This window comes from Schistocerca serialis, chromosome 2 (assembly GCF_023864345.2).
Source record: "Schistocerca serialis cubense isolate TAMUIC-IGC-003099 chromosome 2, iqSchSeri2.2, whole genome shotgun sequence".
Taxonomy (NCBI): Eukaryota; Metazoa; Arthropoda; class Insecta; order Orthoptera; family Acrididae; genus Schistocerca; species Schistocerca serialis.
The window spans coordinates 743,275,600-743,297,392 of NC_064639.1; the positions used below are offsets into that span (position 1 = coordinate 743,275,600).

The following is a 21,793-nucleotide window of genomic DNA, read 5'->3' on the forward strand; positions in this document are numbered from 1 at the left end:
CACCCGGCGAACGGTCTCCCTGACGGGAGGCCCTAGTCACACGACATTTATATTTAACTGTCGTGAAATTTAAAGACGATAACACCAGACAAGAGCAATAGTGCCGACTACCAGCAGCGTGAATCAGATCTTTAAACTGCGGGAGTCGTGCTATTATTGAAAACATATTTAGATATCATTGTTCTGTGAAGGCTTATTTGTATTATTGAGAAATGCGACTCCTGACTACTGTAAAAGTTCCACATCACCTCATACCGTTAAACTATTTTTATTTCAATGCTTCTAAGGGTGTTTGTCCATTACCATCCTGTTGTATTAGTTCGTCTCTTATTATGCATCATTTTCAGCTTGAATCCTGTTTCCAATCGAGAGTTTCTCATTAGTTGTGTGCGATAGATTACTTTTACTCTGCGTCACCATTATTGTAAATTCATCGTTTCATTTACTCCAATGAGTTATTTGGTCTCCCTTTACGCTATAATTTCAGCATTCACCAACAAGACAAATTTCGAGTATAGCAACGTTTTTCCTGAAGTAAGTTGTAAGTGCCAAGATAGTTTAGGAAGTTGCTTTTCAAAAGTGAACTTCACTGTACCTGAGTATGTGATGATGATATCTCGGTATGGCGCAGAACCATCGATCCCTCTCGACACTTAACTGGTGAGATATCTTCTAAATCTATATCTACATCCATACTCCGCAAGCCACCTGATCGTGTGTGGCGGAGGGTACCTTGAGTACCTCTATCGGTTCTCCCTTCTATTCCACTCTCGTATTGTTCGTGGAAAGAAGGATTGTCGGTATGCCTCTGTGTGGGCTCTATTCTCTCTGATTTTATCTTCATGGCCTCTTCGCGAGATATACGTAGGAGGGAGCATTATAGTGCTTGACTCCTCGGTAAAGATATGTTCTCGAAACTTCAACAAAAGCCCGTACCGAGCTACTGAGCGTCTCTCCTGCAGAGTCTTCCACTGGAGTTTATCTGTCACCTCCGTAACGCTTTCGTGATTACTAAATGATCCTGTAACGAAGCGCGCTGCTCTCCGTTGGATATTCTCTATCTCTTCTATCAACCCTATCTGGTACGGATCCCATACTGATGAGCAGTATTCAAGCAGTGGGCGAACAAGCGTACTGTAACCTGCTTCCTTTGTTTTCGGATTGCATTTCTTTAGGATTCTTCCAATAAATCTCAGTCTGGCATCTGCTTTACTGACGATCAACTTTATATGATCATTCCATTTTAAATCACTCCTAATGCGAACTCCCAGATAATTAATGGAATTAACTGCTTCCAGTTGCTGACCTGCTATATTGTAGCTAAATGATAAGGGATCTTCCTTCTTCAAGATATCGACCGGGAAGCAGGGCAATATGAAACTTTCCTCGTGCCAGATTTCGTACGAACTGCAGTCTACAACCATGTGTTGCAACGGTAACAATTTGTGAAGCTGCTGTTTGTACGGTGTTTCTCTTGGTTTGTGGGACGTAGTGCAGACCTGTGACGGAGAGGAAGGGCTTCTCGCCGGCAGCTCTGCGCACCCCCAGCATGGCGCCGGTGGTGCGGCCGCCGCCGTGTCGCCTCAGCTGGTCCGCCATGAAGTCCAGCTCGGCCTGGGTGCCCGGCACGGCCAGGTGGCCGCCGTCCCTCGAGCAGGACTGTGCGGCGTCCAGCCAGTGGCGGCTGGTGCGGTACAGCCGGTACAGCGACCTGTAGCCGCTCTTCTTCTCGCCGGGGTTCACGACGTACCCGGCCTCCACAGAGCCGTACCGCGCTGTTGACAGACAGAGCCCTCGTCACTTGCTGTCGTATCTAAAAGAGCCGATGGCATTTTTGATCTGAATGAGCACTTACCGCAAGAAAACTAGTGAACCATTGCCCATTGAGTGAGTCGTCCGACCGACTTATTTTCGACTACATATAAATAAATATTTAGCGAACATGATTGGAAGTGGGATTCACTGCCGCGCAGTGTAGCTTCATTTCGACAAAATTTGAAGGGTAATGCCAATAAGGTTGGAGAACGGAAAGTGCTTTGGACTCGCATTTCTATTAGTTTAATTATTCAGTTCATGCAGACATAAGTACACTACTGGTCATTAAAATTGCTACACCACGAAGATGACGTGCTACAGACGCGGAATTTAACCGACAGGAAGAAGATTCTGTGATATGCAAATGATTAGCTTTTCAGAACATTCACACAAGGTTGCCGTCGGTGGCAACACCTACAACGTGCTGACGTGAGGAAAGTTTCCAACCGATTTCCCATACACAAACAGCAGTTGACCGGCGTTGCCTGGTCAAACGTTGTTTTGATGCCTCGTATAAGGGGGGAAATGCGTACCATCACGTTTCCGACTTTGATAAAGGTCGAATTGTAGCCTATCGCGATTGCTGTTTATCGTATCGCGACATTGCTGCTCGCGTAGGTCGAGATACAATGGCCGTTAGCAGAATATGGAATCGGTGGGTTCAGGAGGGTAATACGGAACGCCGTGCTGGATCCCAACGGCCTCGTATCACTAGCAGTCGAGACGACAGGCATCTTATCCGCATGGCTGTAACGGATCGTGCAGCCACGTCTCAGTCCCTGAGTCAACAGATGGGGACGTTTGCAAGACAACAACCATCTGCACGAACAGTTCGACGACGTTTGCAGCAGCATGGACTATCAGCTCGGAGACCATGGCTGCGGTTACCCTTGACGCTGCATGACACACAGGAGCGCCTGCGATGGTGTACTCAACGACGAACCTGAGTGCACGAATTGCAAAACGTCATTTTTTCGGATGAATCCAGGTTCGCTTTACATCATCATGATGGTCGCAACCGTGTTTGGCGACATCGCGGTGAACGCAAATTGGAAGCGTGTATTCGTCATCGCCGTACTGGCGTATCACCTGTCGTGATGGTATGGGGTGCCACTGGTTACACGTCCCGGTCACCTCTTACTCGCATCGACGGCACTTTGAATAGTGGACGTTACATTTCAGATGTGTTACGACCCGTGTCTCTACCCTTCATTCGATTCCTGCGAAACCATACATTTCCGCAAGACAATGAACGACCGCATGTTGCAGGTCCTATACGCGAATTTCTGAATACAGAAAATGTTCGACTGCTGCCCTGGCCAGCACATTCTCCAGATCTCTCACCAATTGAAAACGTCTGGTCAATGGTGGCCGAGCAACTGGCTCGTCACAATACGCCAGTCGCTACTCTTGATGAACTGTGCTATCGTGTTGATGCTGCATGTGCAGCTGTACCTGTACGTGCCATCCAAGCTCTGTTTGACTCAATGCCCAGGAGTATCAAGCCCGTTATTACGGTCAGAGGTGGTTGTTCTGGGTACTGATTTCCCAGGATCTATGCACCCGACTTGCGTAAAAATGTAATCACATGTCAGTTATAGTATAATATATTTGACCAATGAATACCTGTTTATCATCTGCATTTCTTCTTGGGATAGCAATTTTAATGCCCAGTAGTGTAATTTGGACATTTATATTGGTTAGAAAGTCACAGTGACAAATCTCATGTTCATGAAAGAGGGTACTTTTTAAATGACGGCACTGTGTTTGTGTTTGATAGAAGGTTTTGTTGGACAGATACAACTGCACCTGGGAAATGAGTAGTTAACCAGCTGGACTTACCAAAAGACCACTGTATTGCTGTCAGTTCAGAGAACCAGGAAGCGGCACGGGCGGTTATGTCGGGCAGGCCTGGGAGACTCAGTCGCTGCTTTTACGCAGAGGATGATAGACTGGCGGATATGGCTCTAAGCACTATGGGACTTAACATCTCAGGTCATCAGTCCCCTAGACTTAGAACTACTTAAACCTAATTAACGTAAGGATATCACACACATCCATACCCGAGGCAGGATTCGAACCTGCGACGGTAGGAGCACCGCGGTTACGGGCTGAAGCGCCTAGAGCCGCTCGGCCACAGCGGCCGGCCAAATAGCCATTGGGTGTTTTATACGCCACGCAAAGTTGTTGTCCACCCGAGCACAGTGACGTACTGGACGGCGTTTGTTTCTGTCGCAGAAAATTGTAGGATTGTAGGACAGGTAATCGCCCATTTTGTGCAGGAAGGCAGTACTGAGAGAGAAGAATTCTGCTATTGGCGCACAGAAGCGCTGCCGCATTTCGATTGGTAGTTCTGGCTTCTCGAGAGTATCCTAAGTGTAGTGATTTTTAGAAATGATTGTGAAGTGATAGAGAAAAACATCGGTGCTTCGGGCGCGAGGTGTGACAGATCATATATTCGGTGGAGAGCCTGGATTTCTTGTTACATCACGGCTTTGAGTTTGATCTGGAGACACGGTCGCAGATACTGGGAAGAGGAAAAGAGACTGAGGCCCACCGTTGGAGTCAACGTGCAGGACCGCTGGCCGCAGCGTTGCAGACTCCTTCAGGTGTATGGTACCTTTTTGCAGCTTTGGCGCATTAGGAACCTTTGAAATACCAGCAGTCGCTGTTCACTGTTCGCGCATCGTGCTACCTTGCGGCATTGTAGTTAACAGCCATTATCAACTGAAATAGATTAAGTCGGATAGCAGTATCCATATTTAAAGTAGCTGGCACAGTAAATTACTCCACCCTCTCCCCAACTTGGTCGAATGTACATCAGTATCTACAGTACTTTATTTCATAAAGAACTTGGACTGAATGTTTTTTACTTCTGTTTATGTATGACGTCACTCTTGATATTTTGTTTAGCTTCATCTCTTATTCCAGAAGATACCGTCCCGTGATCGTCTACTAATTTGGTTCATTTATGTGGGAGATAATAGGAGTTCCTTGGGAGTGTAATATACTCCTGGAAATGGAAAAAAGAACACATTGACACTGGTGTGTCAGACCCACCATACTTCCTCCGGACACTGCGAGAGGGCTGTACAAGCAATGATCACACGCACGGCACAGCGGACACACCAGGAACCGCGGTGTTGGCCGTCGAATGGCGCTAGCTGCGCAGCATTTGTGCACCGCCGCCGTCAGTGTCAGCCAGTTTGCCGTGGCATACGGAGCTCCATCGCAGTCTTTACCACTGGTAGCATGCCGCGACAGCGTGGACGTGAACCGTATGTGCAGTTGACGGACTTTGAGCGAGGGCGTATAGTGGGCATGCGGGAGGCCGGGTGGACGTACCGCCGAATTGCTCAACACGTGGGGCGTGAGGTCTCCACAGTACATCGATGTTGTCGCCAGTGGTCGGCGGAAGGTGCACGTGCCCGTCGACCTGGGACCGGACCGCAGCGACGCACGGATGCACGCCAAGACCGTACGATCCTACGCAGTGCCGTAGGGGACCGCACCGCCACTTCCCAGCAAATTAGGGACACTGTTGCTCCTGGGGTATCGGCGAGGACCATTCGCAACCGTCTCCATGAAGCTGGGCTACGGTCCCGCACACCGTTAGGCCGTCTTCCGCTCACGCCCCAACATCGTGCAGCCCGCCTCCAGTGGTGTCGCGACAGGCGTGAATGGAGGGACGAATGGAGACGTGTCGTCTTCAGCGATGAGAGTCGCTTCTGCCTTGGTGCCAATAATGGTCGTATGCGTGTTTGGCGCCGTGCAGGTGAGCGCCACAATCAGGACTGCATACGACCGAGGCACACAGGGCCAACACCCGGCATCATGGTGTGGGGAGCGATCTCCTACACTGGCCGTACACCACTGGTGATCGTCGAGGGGACACTGAATAGTGCACGGTACATCCAAACCGTCATCGAACCCATCGTTCTACCATTCCTAGACCGGCAAGGGAACTTGCTGTTCCAGCAGGACAATGCACGTCCGCATGTATCCCGTGCCACCCAACGTGCTCTAGAAGGTGTAAGTCAACTACCCTGGCCAGCAAGATCTCCGGATCTGTCCCCCATTGAGCATGTTTGGGACTGGATGAAGCGTCGTCTAACGCGGTCTGCACGTCCAGCACGAACGCTGGTCCAACTGAGGCGTCAGGTGGAAATGGCATGGCAAGCCGTTCCACAGGACTACATCCAGCATCTCTACGATCGTCTCCATGGGAGAATAGCAGCCTGCATTGCTGCGAAAGGTGGATATACACTGTACTAGTGCCGACATTGTGCATGCTCTGTTGCTTGTGTCTATGTGCCTGTGGTTCTGTCAGTGTGATCATGTGATGTATCTGACCCCAGGAATGTGTCAATAAAGTTTCCCCTTCCTGGGACAATGAATTCACGGTGTTCTTATTTCAATTTCCAGGAGTGTATATTGTGTCAACTTCAGTTTTCACTGCCATGGCGCCAAATCATATGCTTACAACTCTTCGGTTACGTTGAGTTTCGCAGTGGTGTACCTGAAGGTTGGTTCTGTGCAGTAGAATATTCCGGGGCAGAAGTCTATTACAGCTGTTCCCACATGACCCTCCCACCAGACACGTTGCAGGGTAGACGAATATAATCAAAAACAAGACTGTGCGAACTGTGTAAACGGTTTGCTGAATACGGTTACAATTAATTTGCGTAAGCACACACAATTTTATTACATCGTGGACCGCGGAGTGCATTCCAAACCAAATTCTTTCAGGATCTTTGAGAGTGCATCATGAAGCTGTAGGTTGATCGTTAAATCAAGAAGAGATTGAGGAGGCATTTTCATACTGAATGGCGTCACTGTTGGAAACAGATACGTGAACAGCATGATCCACCAGTAAATTAAAAAAAAATGATCACAAGAAGATGGGTTTTGGTAAAGAAATTACGCCTTGTCGGGCATCAGAATGCAAAGAAAAACTAAGGTACGTTCTACCCACCTAATATAGCAAAATATCTGACAAAATGTCACGCTTGTTCTACAATGCGAGAGTGGATATTAGTTTCCGGTCGAGCAACTCTTTAGGTGAGATAATCCCGTACGCCACACACAAGCATAAACTGTTTACCCTATCGGAATTTACAGAATCAAGTGTGACACATGTGACACTTTCTACATTCGACAGACGGACAGATCACTTAACACAAATTTAAGGAAACGCATTATTCCTAGCAAGAGCTGCGTTTCTCCATTTTTCACCTGCATGGTGACAAATTGGTTCAAATGGCTCTGAGCACTATGGGACTTAACATCTGAGGTCGTCAGTCCCCTAGAACACTGAACCACTTAAACCTAACTAACCCAAGGACATCACACACGGCCGGCCGCGGTGGCCGTGCGGTTCCAAGCGCCCCAGTTCGGAACCGCGCTGCTGCTACGGTCGCAGGTTCGAATCCTGCCTCGGGCATGGATGTGTGTGATGTCCTTAGGTTTAAGTAGTTCTAAGTCTAGGGGACTAATGACCTCAGATGTTGAGTCCCATAGTGCTCAGAGCCATTTGAACCAATTTTGACATCACACACATCCAGGCCCGAGGCAGGAGTCGAACCTGTGACCGTAGCGGTCACGCGATTCCAGACTGAAGCGCCTAGAGCCGCTCGTCCACAGCTGCCGGCTGCATGGGGACAACCAAGTCGCTGATGAAATATTGCATATATTACGCAGAGCTGATACGGTGCGTCTCATGAATATTTTGAAAGGGATCCAGATTTATGATGACCTCAACAAATACCCGAAATTGACTTTAAATGAACAGACAGTGTTCAAAAATAGACTTCACTCTCGCTCTTTCTTGGTGTGGACCTTCCGGCCAAAAGTAATATATCACTCTTGAAGAGTTATTTAGGAACATGAAGTCCATTATAATGTCATCATTATGTTTAATACTTGCATTTTTGTTTCAGTATTGAGCTTATAAATAAGCACTAATGTTTTAACAGATTTTAATGCCCAGGAAACAATGAAGCGTCCATATGAAATGTTCTCACTGGCTGTGAGAGTATGACGTGCCCTTTCTCGTCGAGCCTACAGAACACTTTGAAGAAGCGGATCTCTGTTCCATTAACGTAGTGTAACAGCACTGTAACCGAGCCTTCGTCTAGTACCTACTATACGATAGTCGTTATTCTTAGTTAGCTCCAGCCACGCGTAATGTAAAAGCGTTGTACACTATCCATTTTGCTGCATTTTTAAATCAGCTGGGTGCTCTGTCACGAACATGACCGGCCACTAACAAGGAACACCTCTCAGCTCGAACAGGAATTAGTGTTCACATAACTGTAGAGAGACCAACTCAAATTTCTAACCACGCCTTTGATGGCGTGTGATTGTGTTGCCCTTGGTTTGTACGTAACAGTGCTTGCAGTCTTAGAGGAGAGGTTAACACGTCAGTGAGTCAGTTACCTTAGCAAGTAGCTGACATGTATACAGTGTTGTCGTTTATGTGAAGCAAAACTGAACGAAGTCATAAATGCTTGGAACAATTTCAATATTGTGGCATCCAAGTTAAGACACATCCGAGAAGGCTAACATACTCTACAAGGACTTTCGCCAGTGACTTTGGTAATAAGAATGAATTTTATATTTATAAACAGCTGTCTTGATCCCGCAGCACAATAATGTGTTTTTGAGGATTTTCCAGATATTGCTTTCCCCGAATGCACCTTTTGTGAGCCTGCAGTTTGTTTCAGGCACTTTGTTGATGACTCTCAAGTACGTTTTAAAGTACGATAGTGGGCAAAGTATGAGTAACACAATCGAATGCTTTCACCATCCTCATCACGGTGGTACTTAAAGCTTCTTAATGCAACTGTTACGCCGAATTTCTCTTCGAGGCGAGAGACTTCCCTCGTCAGTATGTATTGTGCCTGTGTCGTAGCAACGTTTAGTGTGGTTAACTCATTCCACTTGCTGGTAAGCTGGATCTACTCCAGATTTCTTGTCCATTTCTTTGGATTCGTTACTTGCCATCATTTTATTTTAAGGGTTTCGTCTTGCCTTGCGTCCTCTGCTATTTTATGGATGACGGGTGCGTTTTTATACGCCAGTTTCAACCTGGGAGATAGGGAACTTTTCTTATTTACCCTCATGAGATCTAATCATGATTTAAGATCCGTAGTCCTCATCTGGTAAAGAAACTGCTCCACTTTGATTCAGTAAAGGTAATTGTAAACTTCATATCTTCTTTAGGTTCACTCGTTTTTCACCTGAAGATATTGGTTTATGGTCACGAAACTACTTGTGAGTGAGTAATAAGAAATAAATTTCTGGCAACTGTTTCTGTTTTATTATTTGAAATAATAAGATAATCTAATTTTTTCCATGAAATACCCTCATGGAAATTCCCTTACTGGAAATTTATTTGCAGTCCAAAGTTTTCGTTTGCCTGCCTTATTTGCAGTGTACACACCGTCAAATGGAAATAAAAATGTTTCCGCATAGAGACTCGAACCAACGGCCCTTGGACTACCGTTCTGTATTGTTACCATTGCTACAGCCGCTGACTGGAAACTGCGAGAACCTAAATGGTTCATACCTCGTTCTATGTGCGCCAAAAATACTATATTTTTGCCAAACATTTGGCCACCTGACGCTCCCACTTCAGTGACCTTCGTTTCTGGTCATGCACTGCAAATAGCATTACCTTGGACGAAATCAGTGATGAGAAGGCACGTTTCCCCTGTGAGCGCCCCTTTGCGAGGTTCTCTCAACACTAAACAACCAACGAGTCGGCTATTCTACCGTTCGTAATGACTGTTTCACACACCCAGAAAGTCCAGACGACGAGTTAAAATACACCAACTGTCATTACTGCCGAGATTGTACTTCAAAAAATTATGGATTTTCTTCTGTGGCGGATAATCATCTGCTTTATCATATGAGAAATATGTTTCATTCTCATTGATACCGTGTTTACAAAATCCGTGTCAGAAATGAAAGCCGAAATTTTTTATTTGTTGCAATCATGTCTAAAAGATCATGAAACCCTTATCATAACGAAAGTTTAAAAACGGGCATGTCCACGATTCGAATTTAAATTCGCTTTGTGTACTTTATTCATTTGTAGTCACAAATATCTCTCATTATTGTTGATTAATCGTCACAAACTGCGTGTCACATTACTTGCAAGCTTTGCGCTTCTAATGCATGTTATTTGTTTCATTTCACCTCAATGAAGGAACTCACTGTTCAGCTTTGATATGATGGCCTGTGAGGAACATCGGTACTGGTATGTCTTCGAATATAAACTCATGTACCTCGTCCTGATCGCAGAAAATACCGTTAAGTAAACTCTCATTTTTTTCTGAGTGGCACATATAAAAAGGCAGTGGGTTCCAGTTCACGTTATACGGCAGACTTACGTGCCAAACGACAGGACTGTAGCCTCTCCAATGTGGTACGCATTTTTAATAGAATGCTCAATATTGTACGGGTAACAGGAGATGATTTTATGACTTAGGCCTTCTCGTTGTATTTCTCCTTTTACCGGCAGTCACCAACAATTATATACAGATCTGTAATATTTCTTTGGATAGTAATAAATCAACAACAGTCGATAAATGCAAGTGGTTGTTCATAAGTCCTATGTATTATTACATAATATTAACTCTGCCTTTTCATTAACATCCGTTGAACTTTATGGTGGCCACAATCGATTAATGCTGCAGTTTTTCGTGTGAATAAAAGTATTCTGTATACTCTAACTTACGACGAATGTTATTTGGGATGTAATTACTCACAATGCTTTAGTGTTTCCCGAAGCTCTTATGAGCTATTCGTTATTAAGAAGTTTCCTGGCAGGTCAGAACTGAGTGTCACACCGTGACTTGAGCTTGGCACTTCCGGGGGCAAGCGCTGTACGACTGAGCTACCCAAACATGAATCACGTCCCACCCCCAGCGCTTCACTTCCGCCAGTGCTTCTCTCCCACCTTCCAAATAGAAGTTCTTGTGCACAACTTGCAGGACTACCACTCTTGGAAGAAACGATACATAGGAGAAATTGTGTAGTCACCATCTAGGGCATTGTTTGCGGAATGAATTTTCAATGTGCACCGGAGTGTGCGCTGATGTGAAGTTTCGGCTTAACAGAAGTTTCCAACCAGTGCACACGTCGCTGTGAAGTGGAAACCATTCCATAACTCACTTGAAAACGAGATGCTTTTTAAATATTATAGATAAGTTATTAACTAAGTTTTGCCAACAAAATATACAGTATAAAACTCTATAAAATAATGATGGCGAACGTGTATCTCTATTTTCAGTCCCAAAAAGTCACTGCCTTTGGCGAAAATGGGGAAACGGCATTCTACATACACTTTTACACCTACATAGATACTCCCCAAGCCACCGTAAGGTGCTTGGCGAAGGGTACACTATACCACTACTTATCAGTTTCTTTCCTGTTTCACTAGCAAAGAGAGCGAGGGCAAAAACGACTGTTTATATGCCTCCGAATGAGCCCTGATTTCTCGTATCTTATGTCTGTGGTCCTTACACACAGTTTAATTTGGCGGAAGTAGAATCGTTCGGAAGCCAGCTTCCAATGCCGATTCTCTAAATTTTCTCAGTATTGTTTCTCGAAAAGAACGTCGCCTTCGCTCCAGGGTTTCCCGTTCGAGTTCCCGAAGCTTCTCCGTAACATGGCCGTTGTTCGAGCCTACAGGTAACAGATCTAGGGTAACAAATCTAGCAGCCCGCCTCTGAAATGCATCGACGTCTTCCTTGAATCCGACCTGGTGCGGATACCAAACACTCGAGCAGTACTCAAGAACGGATGACACCAGCGCCCTATCTACACGACAGTCAGTTCAGCGTCGTGGATCGGCACAACATGCTCCATGGAAGTCCACCTGCCGTTCTGGAGTCTGAAGACAGTCCTTAAAGGACTGAAACCAGCCACTCCGATTAAAAGAAATTTGCGATCACGTCTGTTTTTTAATTATCAGAACTTGGTTTCATCTACACCGGTTGGCCAGATGACTTCACTGTCACGCTCTACTTCGATCTCAATAGAGACAATATTTTTTGTCAACTGCAATGAACACTCTCCCTCCTATGGCCTCTAACTGACATTCTGATATACGCTCCACAGCTCGCTAAATATATCAGAGCCTCCCACGACGGGTTTCAGCAAATTCTTGGTCGCAAGAATAACTTCGCTGAGATAAGTTTCCTTGAAAACAGTGAATTCGGGAACTTTATTACGAATAGTTCGACAGTTTACTAATAAAATTGTGACGGCCGAAGTGCCTTTATTCCGAACGCTGTTTGACTTCCCTTGCTGCATATCGACCAGCAAGTGTTCATCAGAGCACCTCAAACTACTGCCTAGCCTAAAAAACCCTCATTAGCACTCCACAAGTACTCTGCTAACCGAGTAGCTGTTTCTTTTGCATAGTGCACCCCTGACCTATCAATGGGAGTCCTACAAATACCCACACGATAACGCAGGTCTAGGAATCTGCAGCCTAGACCGTTGCAGAATCGATGAAGCCTTTGTTTTAGACCCTCGACTCTGCGCCAAACCAAAGGGCCCCCAATAAAGTATGCGATCAATGCTGCAAATTGCGAGCTCTTTTTGCACCCCCCACCTGAGGCGAGCAGTACTCACCACCTCCGCCAGCCGCCTGTGAGAACTGAGGATCGCCTTAGAACCCATGTGACAGGCGTCGCTGGTGCCGACAAGAGCCACAATACGCGAGAGATTGAACCCTGTACGCTCGATAGCCACAGGCCAGGCCCCCCCACGTCTCGGATGAGAACTCTGGCAGATTTACTGAGTGCACATTGGCTTTCTTTCCAATCCTGAATGCTATCTGCTTAAGTAGCTCATAACGCGCCTAACATTGGAGCTCCCAATAATTAGCAAACCCCTGCCCCCTTTGCCTGCCCGGATCCCGCTGAAGGAGCGGCCACCTGTCCCCTCATAGGGTGAATGGGCGAAACCAGGCGGCCAGTCTCCACGTTAGCTTTCCGCCTCGAGCGCCGCGAACGTGTTACCATCCGCCACCCACCTTGCTGTGATGGCGGATCCACCGCGTTGGGTGCACTAGGAGGTGCCCCTGAAGCATAGCCCGCGGGTAACACAAGCGGCACCTGAGGTGTCCCATGCGACGCACCCGATTTTCCGCCACCGCTACACCCCGAGCAGCAGCCTGGAGGTGATTGACAGTGGCCAACAGCACGTTTAGCTGCTCGCGAACTGCGGCCAGCTCCTCCTGCGTCCGCACACAGCGTGCACACATCCTAGCTATCCTAGCAAGACTAACCGAAGAAGTGAAAGCAGGTAATCCTAGATATGCAACTTGTTACCCTCCTACTGCGTCACCTATGGACGTTCTTGCGTTAATGAGCTATCTAGCTAGCTGTTCAGTGAGCGAAAAGTGCGATAGACACTGAATGAATTTACACTTTCAAAAAGGCGAGATTAAACCTCTTAAATTGAGAAACACGCACGAAATTTAGTAAATATACTACGAGTAAAACACAGAATAAGATATACACTTAAGCCGACCGCGGTGGCCGAGCGGTTCTAGGCGCTTTAGTCCGGAACCGCGCGACTGCTAGGGTCGCAGGTTCGAATCCTGCCTTGGGCATGGATGTGTGTGATGTCCTTAGGTTAGTTAGGTTTAATCATGGTGGTCCAGTGTGGGTTGTAATTATCGTATGGCAGCAAAACTTGGTAGATATGCTAACGCGTTAATCATGAACTAATTTGTGCTGAAAAAAATGTAGTTCCAGTTGCGGACATCAAGTGCAAATCTGTCGCCTTACACTGTTTGTAAGGCGGCATGACGTCCTCGTGGTCATTTAATAACCCATAACTTTAGTGAATAGTATAGCTATAGAGAAGACAGACCGTGCGCAGTTATTGAAACTGTTTAACGTGAACGACAGCAATTACAGTGGTGCATTGAAAGAGTATCGCAACTGAAACGTCTGAGGAGGGGCCGGATGTTATTAATTGGTTTAAGGAAAATTATAATGGATTTTGAAAACATGGGTGAGCTTCCTGGAAGAGGAAGGCGTCCAGTCCTGGTGGAAGTTATTGACGAGATTGCTGTTGCTGTTACTGATTATGCTGTACTTGCCCCAGGTTTTGCTGGTGCTCATCTAGTGCCACGAGAATTGTTTCTCCCATGGTCAACAGTACGGAACGTTTTGCGGTCTATTTTACACTGGTACTCATACAAGATCCAGCCGGGCAGCAACTGTGAAACATCATGATCCTCAGCAACATTCTGGATTTCCTTTCCATTTCTAGCACGGGTCGAAATTGATGACATGTGGCCAGGCAATATACTACGTAGTGACGACGCACGTTTTACAGTACAGGGTACAGTCAATAGACAGAACTCCCGAATTCTGGATGTGTTAAACAGCGTGTTGTGCACGAAGAGCCATTGCACTTACCGTATGTGACTGTTTGGCGTGGATTCACAAGCATCGTTATTCTCGGTCCGTTCTTCTTTAGGGAGAATTTATCCATAGGGTCTGTAGGTGCACCGCAATGTCTGCACGTTATCGATACCACCCTTGTGCAGCATGTGACTCCTGCTTTGGAAGAGCGCATCTGTCTAGAAACCACTGTTTTCTTGCGATACGAGGCAACACCTCATGTATCTCGCTAAGTGAAACATCTGTTTCATGCAATCTTTTACAAACGTGTTATCTATATGCGTTTCCCGGATCCATGGCCTGCAAGGTCACCTGATCTGAATTCAACAACTGCGTGTGAAATCTTATGGGATTTAACTGCTAAGGTCATCAGTCCCTAAGCTTACACACTACTTAACCTAAATTATCCTAAGGACAAACACACACACACCCATGCCCGAAGGAGGACTCGAACCTCCGCCGGGACCAGCCGCACAGTCCATGACTGTAGCGCCTTAGACCGCTCGCCTAATCCCGCGCGGCTGATCTGAATTCATGTGACTTTTGGCTCTGGAGACATCTAAAAGAACTCGTTTACCAGGGACACGTTTGGTTGCTACCTGATCTGAAGGAACACAGTTCTCAGATTCACCGAAATTGCAGTAAGCAGCTGCTGATCACGTCATTTTAACGGTGCAGCTTCTCGTCGACCTCACCGGTTTTCATATTGGATAAATATTGTAAGCGGCGGTTAATAATAAAATCAACATCATGCCTTTCTGACTTGTTTGGTTTTTCTGCCCACGTCCCGCTTCTAATCTATTACAGATGGAAACATTTCTATACGTCTTTCTTGAATTGATCGCGCCAGATTCGCACCTGGTGGCTAAAAATGGAACCAGTTTCTTTGTACCAGCGTAAATTGGTTCCGCTTTAACGCCTTAGAGTATCTGATAAATTTCGCTGTCGTGCGATAATTACAGTCCACACTGGATCTCTGTCAGCAGCCGCAGTTTAATTATAACGACCCGGCAAAAGCGAACAGCCGTAGAATACAGAGGCAGCGGACAGTGTTGAGATAGGGTAAGAGGTGACCTTGCAGCGTTAATGTGAAAAAAAAGTTAACTGTAGAGAGACTGAGCAGTGACGGTAGCCTATCAGCAGTGATAATGAGACGGCGTTTCTTGAGCACTCGGCAGAACATTACTATTTGTGCTAACTAATATGTGCACATGTTATTGGAAGAATACGTTTATTAAATTTTCTGCGTTAAGGAGTCTCAGACAGTTATCAGCTGTTCAAAAAGATTTCGGGCTTGCAACCGGTCGTCGTAAACTTCATTGCACGATATTTCGGCAGGACAACTGCCAGCCATCTTCAGGTGAGCCGAACGAGGACTGACGAAGACTTTTTCTTCTTTTTTTTTTCTTTGTTGTACTTCGATTCCCTATTGGAGCTGCTCTTCAGCCGAAAGACATAGAACATACAATAGAAGACATTTACAAATAACATAAAGGAGAAAACATGGTGTACATAGATTTAATAAATGGGGAACATTGTGGAAGAAAAAGAAATGTTCAAATGTTTGTGAAACCTTATGGGAATTAACTGCTAATCTAAATTATCCTAGGGACAAACACACACACCTATGCCTGAGGGAGGACTCGAACCTCCGCCGGGACCAGCCGCACAGTTGTGGAAGACAATAGACAAAAAGGGGCGACTGTAAAATGGAGATAAAAACCGTAAAAAAGTAGCGCACACAAAAAACCACAAACTGGGACAATTAAAAGAACACAAGCTGCAGTATGATCGGGGCATAAAAGTATCGACGGATGGCGTAGCACATACCAATCACTAACAGTAACACTAAGTACAAGGCTAGCACACAATTAAAATCACACCTCTCAACGTGCAGGAGAACAGCACCAAACACAACACTGACGTGGTGCACTGATGATGAATCAAAACGGAGGATCTACCAGGCTCAAGGAGATGACGGAGAAGGGAAGAAGGGGGGGAGGGAGGGGAAGAGAGGGGGGAGGTGGGAGGGGGACGCGCCGAAGATGGCCAGGATGGGAGGTACGTGGGAGGGAGAGAGGCGAGGATGGGATGCAGGGTCTCAGAGGGGGAGGAGGAAAATCCGCTCTGTGAGAAGGAGGGGAGAGGAGAAAGGGGGCCATGGATAGGAGGGGCAACAAGGCCAGGTAATAGTTGATAGGAAGGGTATATGTCACGTCGAAGTTTATCATCTGGGAGGGGGAGGCGTTGGAAATTGCCCTTATGAAGGAGATGGATTGTGTGGAGGTAGAGAGAGGGAGAAATACAGCGATAGAGGCACGGCAACGGGTGGGGAGTGGAGAGGAAGGAGAAAACCAGGGGGTGGGAGGGGGATCAAGCCTGTGAACAGTGTGAAGCATGTGGAGATGTTGGAGGAAAAGGAAGATGTGGAGGACGGCGATGAGTTCATATAAGAGCCCTGTGGTGGGAGGAAGGCGGATACGGAAGGCAAGGCAGAGCACATGACATTCAAGGATTTGGAGGGCCTTGTAAAAGTGGGTGGGTGCGGAGATCCAGGCAACACTGGCAGAACAGAGGATAGGATGGATGAGGGATTTGTAGGTGCAGAGGATGGTGGAAGGATGCAATCCCCAAGTCCAGCCAGACAGGATTTTCAGGAGGCGGAGGTGGGAATGGGCTTTCTGCTGGATGGTCTGGAGGTGAAAGGTCCAGGTGAGGTGACGGTCGAGGGTGAGGCCAAGGTATCTCAGGGTGGAGGTGAGCTGGATGGGACGACCATAAAGGGTGAGGTAGAAATCACGGAGAAAGAAGGAGCAGGTGGTGCAGCCTATGATGATTGTCTGGGTTTTGGAGGGGTTGAGATGGAGGAACCACATGTTACACCAAGTGGTGAACTGGTAAAGGTGGGTTTGAAAGCTGTGTTGGGACCGTTGGAGGGTAGGATAGAGAGCCAGGAAGGTGGTGTCATCACCATACTGGAGAAGGTGGACGGGGGGGGGGGGGGTGGCTTGGGCATATCAGCCATATACAAAAGGAGAGGGGAGAGGACTGAGCCCTGGGGGACGCCAGCAGTGGGATAATAGGTATGGGAGTTGGTGTTGTGGAGGGTGACATAGAAAGGACGGTGCGAGAGGAAGTAAGCGACCAGACGGACAAAATAGATAGGCAGGGCATAGGTTTGGAGTTTAAAGAGGAGACCAGGATGCCATACATGCCCATAGGCATTTTGGAGGTCGAGGGAAACAAAAATGATGGAGCGACGGGAGTTAAGCTGGAGGGAGAGAGGGTGAACGCGGTTAAGGAGTTGGTCTTCAGCGGAGAAGGAAGGTCGGAGGCCACACTGGTTAAGGGGGAGAAGGTGGTGCTGATTAAGGTGCTGATGGATACGGTGGGGGAGGATTCATTCGAAGGCCTTACTGAAGACTGAGGTGAGGCAGATGACGAAGACGTTTTCCGCTCCGTCTTATATAGTGCGCTGATAGTACTGCCGTGCATGCGTTGCAGTCGTGGAGACTGAAGGGCCACACGCCCAGAAACAGCGTCCTCGCTGGTGGAACTGCAATACTCAGCTGCCGTCGTTATCGTCGCTGGCCGCAGCTATCGAAGTCTTCTGGCATCTTCGTCTCGACCAAATTTCGGAGATGACGGGATTCCATGCGATATTCAATTGGTAACCACTGTCACGGTTCATTAGATTTCCCACAATGCGTATTTCAACGGATTCTTTGATAATGGAGTTCCAAAAAGTTTTTGCTGTGGCCAAAATCGAAGTTTTGCCGTACTCCATTGAATGTCCGTTAGAAATACAATGTTCCGCAGCTGCAGACTTACTGGGTTGCAGTAGGCAAGTGAAACGTTGATATTCTGTACTACGCTCTTCCACTGTACGCATTGTCTGTCCTACATAGGCAGCTGTCTATAAGCCTCATGTTGTTGGATCAATTACAAGCCAACTATGTTCATTCTTTGCAATCTGTCAATAAACAGAACCCGCTGATAATGACACATGAGATGCCGAAACATAATTGGGTAACAAGGGAAATCAGTGTTATGTATAAAAGTCGGAAACCATAGCCTATATTTTTAACTTCAAGCCCGAGCGGATGTAGGCGCTACAGCCTGGAACCGCGCGACCGCTACGGTCACAGGTTCGAATCCTGCCTCGGGCATGGATGTGTGTGATGTCCTTAGGTTAGTTAGGTTTAAGTAGTTCTAAGTTCTAGGGACTGATGACCTTAGAAGTTAAGTCTCATAGTGCTCAGAGCCATTTGAACCATTTGGTTATAACTTCAAACACGGAAAAAATACAAGAGCTACGAAACCAAAACATGAATATTAGCTTACCAGGCTAACTTACAGTGTTGCAACGATTGCACCACTTTGCTTCAAGCAGGCGTCATAAGGGCAGTTATATCATTTTAACTAGAGACGTGAAGAATTTGCAGAAGTGTTTTTAGCACCGCATCCTCAACTGCACTGTTCATAACAAGGCAAACTACAGACTATTTATATGGTATTCCTCCAAAAGGAGAACCAGAGTAAATTCAACACATACTGTGATAAAATGTGTCTTTCGTCAATAAATTGACATTTATATGCAAAGCTTGTGATGTTTAATTATATGTAAAATTGAATGACTACTTCCTGCATTCAAATCTGCAGTTGCAATATTGTAGCGAATTTAATGAGAATGAATATTACACATTTTTGATTCATCGCTTTGTTGCAGTACTGGAGCAAAATTAATTTGCTCCTGAAGTCAGTTCTTTAAAGTTTCAAGAATATATTAACTTTACTGAAATGACAAATATTAACTTTAAATGTTTTTTTGAAAATTAAGGAAAGGAAGTCAATGAATATCTTGCCAGATTCATTCTGCTTCGTAGAAGCAAGTTTTAACTTCATTCAAACATATCTTAAATAACTGTTCCTAGTTGAATGAACAGGTCTAAATTTCTAATTTATCTCGTTAACAAGTGCGATCGTAAGTAGCTAATAGTAGAGTTTAATTTCAGGAGGAATTCCTCAGTGATTTCAGTCAAGGTTCCTGTTACAGTGGTGAGTGCAGTCACTACGTTTCGTGGAAAACATAAATTATCAAAACGATAATTCAAGGTTAGCCGTGAAGAGCGGTAAATACCTTGTTGCTAAATCTGACGAGCCAATAGTTGTATACTAAACGCTTAAGAAGAGTTCGATAGCCAAATTGAAACTCATTCAGGCAAATTAGCTAGTTCAAAATGAATCAACTGTAAATATTGTTGTTGGGATTTGCTTTCAAACTGTAGTATCGTTGCTGGGTTCGCGAGTCCTAATTTGGACGTTACGGAGGACAGACAAACCCATACCGAGGTCACTCTGATTGACCGACGTGATCACTCTGATTCACCGACGTGATCAGACTTTCGTAAAAACACACGTCAAGAGAACGCAATACTTGGGAACAGGGGACAGGGAAGAGGGTGACTGGATCGTTATAAACGTTTGTGAAGTATCAGTTGTGTACCTGTGTAGTGTGGGTTAGCAACGCATTGAGTGGTATTTGTAGTCTTATGATGAGCATGAAAGGCAGAACGGAGAAGGAGAGACAGTTCTGTCATCTCACAGCTCCTTCCTCTCGAACAGTAACAAGAGTACTGACATAAATTACATACACTTCCGGCAGATTAATGGAAAACGAAGACTGTCTCATGGGCGCACTAAGTATGACATTGTTGGGTTTTCCGATCTATTTCAAACCAGAAGCAAGTATTGAGGCGACCAACATATGCCTCTCTCTCTCCTTTTCCTAACTGCAAAATACTCTAGAACGATAGCTTCATGCAGCATTAGCATTTGGATCCTCTGCACGTTTTAAACGACTACAAGTGCCATATCTGCATACTAACACCATTATTTGCAAATTCCCGCTGGACAATGTTTACATGACGATACTATACACGAATAAGACTGAAACAATCAACGCAATGAATTACCTTTCTCACACTGCACTGCTTTATTAACGCTCTCGGTCTGAAAAGAGTAAACAAACATGGTTAGTCGACTTGTGGAACATCAATTTACCTACACTAGATGAACAGTGCACTGAAGGCACTCTTACAACAATGGGAAACTGATAGGCTAAGAAGCACCAATAATTTGCTATCGTCAACACATTCTCATTCCTGACAAACAAACAGATACAGTAAATGGTTGAGACTATCACCTCTGAATGTCTGTATATTTCGCTCTGAAAAGTATGAATCTCTATCGAGCTTACAGCTTGGTTTGAGAAACCCTACAACTATAATAGGTTTTTCTTTCCTTTGTGGAGAACAATGCATTTACCGTACCTACGAAGGGTCCAGAGGTTTTCAGATATTGAACAACCAGTTCAGAAAGACCGTCATGTACAAATTTAGTCGATAGACATACCGATTAAATTTAAACATCAGAGATAAATCGATTTAATTTCTATGTCGAAGGCCATGCTCTACTTGACGAGAAACGAACTGGTACTCCCCGGACCCTCTTAAGCTATAATAATTACATTGACCTTCACATAAATTTGAATAATATCATCACTAGAAAACGTCTTACAGTAGTGATAATTACTAATATATTTTATTGTGATTTTTTTCATACATGCTACTAGACCGTCGAGCTGCAGTAGCCAACATTAGTTGTTTCAGTCTGTTATTATCAAAAAACGTCGATGTCCACAAACTGAGGAAGCTACGAACCCCGCAAAAATATGACTGACTCTATAACACACATTGTGGTATATGACCAAATGTATTTCATGCGCTATTTATCATTAGCCCCCTCTCAAGGTTCATTTGCTAGTGGTTCACGGAATTAGTGACCGTGCACACCCTGAGTATGAACTTGAAAACATCTGTCATGCATTCGCCCATACATCGCTCGGCAAACCGTTGCTCTCCTGCAACAGTTTCAGTGGAACGTAACCACCCACCCACCCTAAAGTCCTGACTTGGAGCCTAGTGACTATCACCTGTTCCCTTTGTTAACAGAACATTTGGCCGGAAAGCGATTCAGCTCCGACGACGAGGTGAAGGAAGAGGTTAATAACTTTCTGAACAGCATGGGCGCTAGCTGGTATGACACGGGCATACAAAAACTGAAACAGCGTCTACAAAAATGGATCGACAGAAACGGTGATTATGTCGAAAAATAGCTAAATGTTCAAGCTGTTAACTGATGTAAACCATTGTAGAAATAAACAGGTCTATGTACATATAAAAAAATAGGAGACCTTAATTTTGGGATTACCCTCGTAGTTAGTGGGAGATCTAGGGCGTTTTCCTCACGAGCCACTTCTCTCTCTGTTCGAATTAATTTCAGATTTGATAGTATTCCATTCCATAGCTGATAAAAGAGCTACCATGGCTCCTATGACAGATAGTCTATAAAAACAATCGATTTGATTCACCTTTACTGCTTATCTTTACCGAGGTTATTCACATTTATATTATGTGATAATCACATTAACTATTTTTTTACGGCAGTGAAAACACCATCACCGTTGGCGTCTAGCCGATTTT

At 45.5% G+C, this 21,793-nt stretch overlaps 1 protein-coding gene across 1 annotated transcript in view; it reads right to left on the reverse strand.

Moving 5' to 3' along the window:
- Nucleotides 1-21,793, reverse strand: part of LOC126457949 (uncharacterized) — a 55,727-nt gene that overhangs the window by 18,475 nt on the left and 15,459 nt on the right. Inside the window, exons 3-4 of the mRNA XM_050094680.1 lie at nucleotides 20,225-20,261; nucleotides 1,500-1,775 (exon numbers count right to left, since the gene is read on the reverse strand). Of these exons, the coding sequence (XP_049950637.1) occupies nucleotides 1,500-1,775; nucleotides 20,225-20,261 (313 nt within the window). The remainder of the gene's footprint in view (nucleotides 1-1,499; nucleotides 1,776-20,224; nucleotides 20,262-21,793) is intronic.